Raw genomic sequence first — 1,964 nt, forward strand, 5'->3', positions numbered from 1 at the left:
GATCTACAGTAGTAGTGGGATATAGGAGGCCTTTGATTCAAAAACATAATCAAACTTGGCCGCACTCCGGATAAATACGTTACATCGTGGATATCTTGGATAAAGTAATAAACTTGGATTCTTGATTCACTCGTGCGGTATTAGTTTATTCGTATTCACCTTTTCGATAATCTTGACTCTCATTATTAAATTAATATGAATGTTCCAACTACTTCCGGACAGAGGGTACTGTATAGTACTTTAATGAGAAGAATAGTTTCGATCCTTTATCCTTTGAAAGTGCGACACAGTAGGGTGTTTTTCTGGCAAGAATTCGGCCATGCTGTTGGATAATACACAGATCTCGCATCCCAACCATCCACTTGGTAAACCTTGGTACTTGGTAGTATCAACATTACTACCAAGTGGATGGTTGTCTGACGTTAACGATTGGATTGACTTGGCTCTAGATGAAAGACCATTCATTTTCCAATTTCCACCATGCAGTTCGCACTCCTTCTCGCTTTGACCGTGGCCGTCGCTACCTTGGCTCAAGACCAAATTGTCCCACCCCAAGTCGCTGGGGGCGTCCCGGTAGCCCAATTCGGCAAGCACCGTTATGTGGCTGGGCTCAAGGAGTCGCCCAATGGCACGACTGAATGCGGTGGCAGTCTGATCGCCCCCAATGTCGTTTTGACAGCGGCGCATTGTTTGCGTCTAACTAATGCTGTGGTTGTGGGCACACACTATTTAACCGGTTTTGCCGACGGGGAACTGGCCAATGTCACCCAGAAAATCAGACACCCCAATGGACTCATCGACGTGGGTATCCTAATCTTGGACCGCAACATCACGACCATCCAACCTGTGGCGGTGTCGTTTGAATACCTTCCGGCGGACGTGCCCACTTGGGTACGCGGCTGGGGAATCACGAGTCGTGGCTCGAAATCGCCAGTGCTCAAAGAGCTCAACGTCGTGACCTGGGACCGGGAAAGGACTTTTGATGCGGTGTTCCCCAATTTACTGTTGGATACGGAGTTCGGTGCTCGAGGGGAGAGCCGAGAAAACACTTGTAACGGAGACTCGGGGGGACCGTTGACCATCGAAGAAAACGGTACCGCGCGCTTGGTGGGGTTGGTCGTCGCGAGCGCTGGCTGTTTTCGGCTCAGCAAGCCAGGTCTCTATGAACGCTTGAGCACTTCTCGTGACTTCATTGAACCGTACTTGCCGAAGTACTGTAAGTCAAACTTGCGCTAGCCATAATGAAAGCGACATGACCAACATCCAACCTACTTGGTTGAACATACCACCGACTTGGTTGCCAAACTCGCTCGTGTTGTGTTTTACAGTTAATTTGATAAATATCCATTATGGTGCATTTGGATACTTTGAACGCTGTTAAGGGGCTCTTCCAAGTACCGTCATACTTTAAACCCAAAATGCGTTACCCAAGTAAGTTTGTCGTTATTTCATCGCACTTTCATCGTGCTTTTGTCGTATTTTCTGCTTCTACGTGATTGGCTAGTGATGGTTTTGTCGTGTTTTGGTCCATCGTGTTTTGAGGTTTTCAGCGCGCACGGATTGGACAAACCTATCCAATCACAGTGGCATATGCTTACATACTAACTAATTTTCATATAAAGACCAATGTGCTTGCTCACCAGCGAAATTTGCCGGCAGCGGTGGCGACCTGCCCTGGATCCAAGCACAAGGCCTAGGTCATACGAGTCCTAGGAACATGTAGATTGACAAGAAGCATGATAGCTATGCCTAGCTATAGCTTTGAAGTCTCCGCCATGATGTTCCGCAGCCTCTCCTCGTACATAACAGCAGTCGAGTCGTGTCGTGAGCAAGACATGGCACGGCTCGCTGTTACCACAGGTAAGCTTATCGTCATGGCTGCCGAAGCGTCCACAGCGGTACTGTGGCATGACCCCAAAGGTATCCTGCGGAAGTGGGATTGATTTCACAGTTCCTGGTGGTGC

General features: G+C 48.4%; 1 protein-coding gene across 1 annotated transcript; it reads left to right on the forward strand.

Moving 5' to 3' along the window:
• Positions 1-480: 480 nt before the first annotated feature.
• H257_19417 (hypothetical protein) lies at positions 481-1,211 on the forward strand (the record flags this gene model as incomplete). Its single annotated transcript, XM_009848562.1, has 1 exon — positions 481-1,211. A coding segment is annotated over one exon (729 nt), but the record flags the coding sequence as incomplete, so codon positions are not given.
• Between the last annotated feature and the right edge of the window lie 753 nt (positions 1,212-1,964).

The sequence above is a fragment of the Aphanomyces astaci genome (genome assembly GCF_000520075.1).
Source record: "Aphanomyces astaci strain APO3 unplaced genomic scaffold supercont1.571, whole genome shotgun sequence".
Classification (NCBI taxonomy): Eukaryota; Oomycota; class Saprolegniomycetes; order Saprolegniales; family Verrucalvaceae; genus Aphanomyces; species Aphanomyces astaci.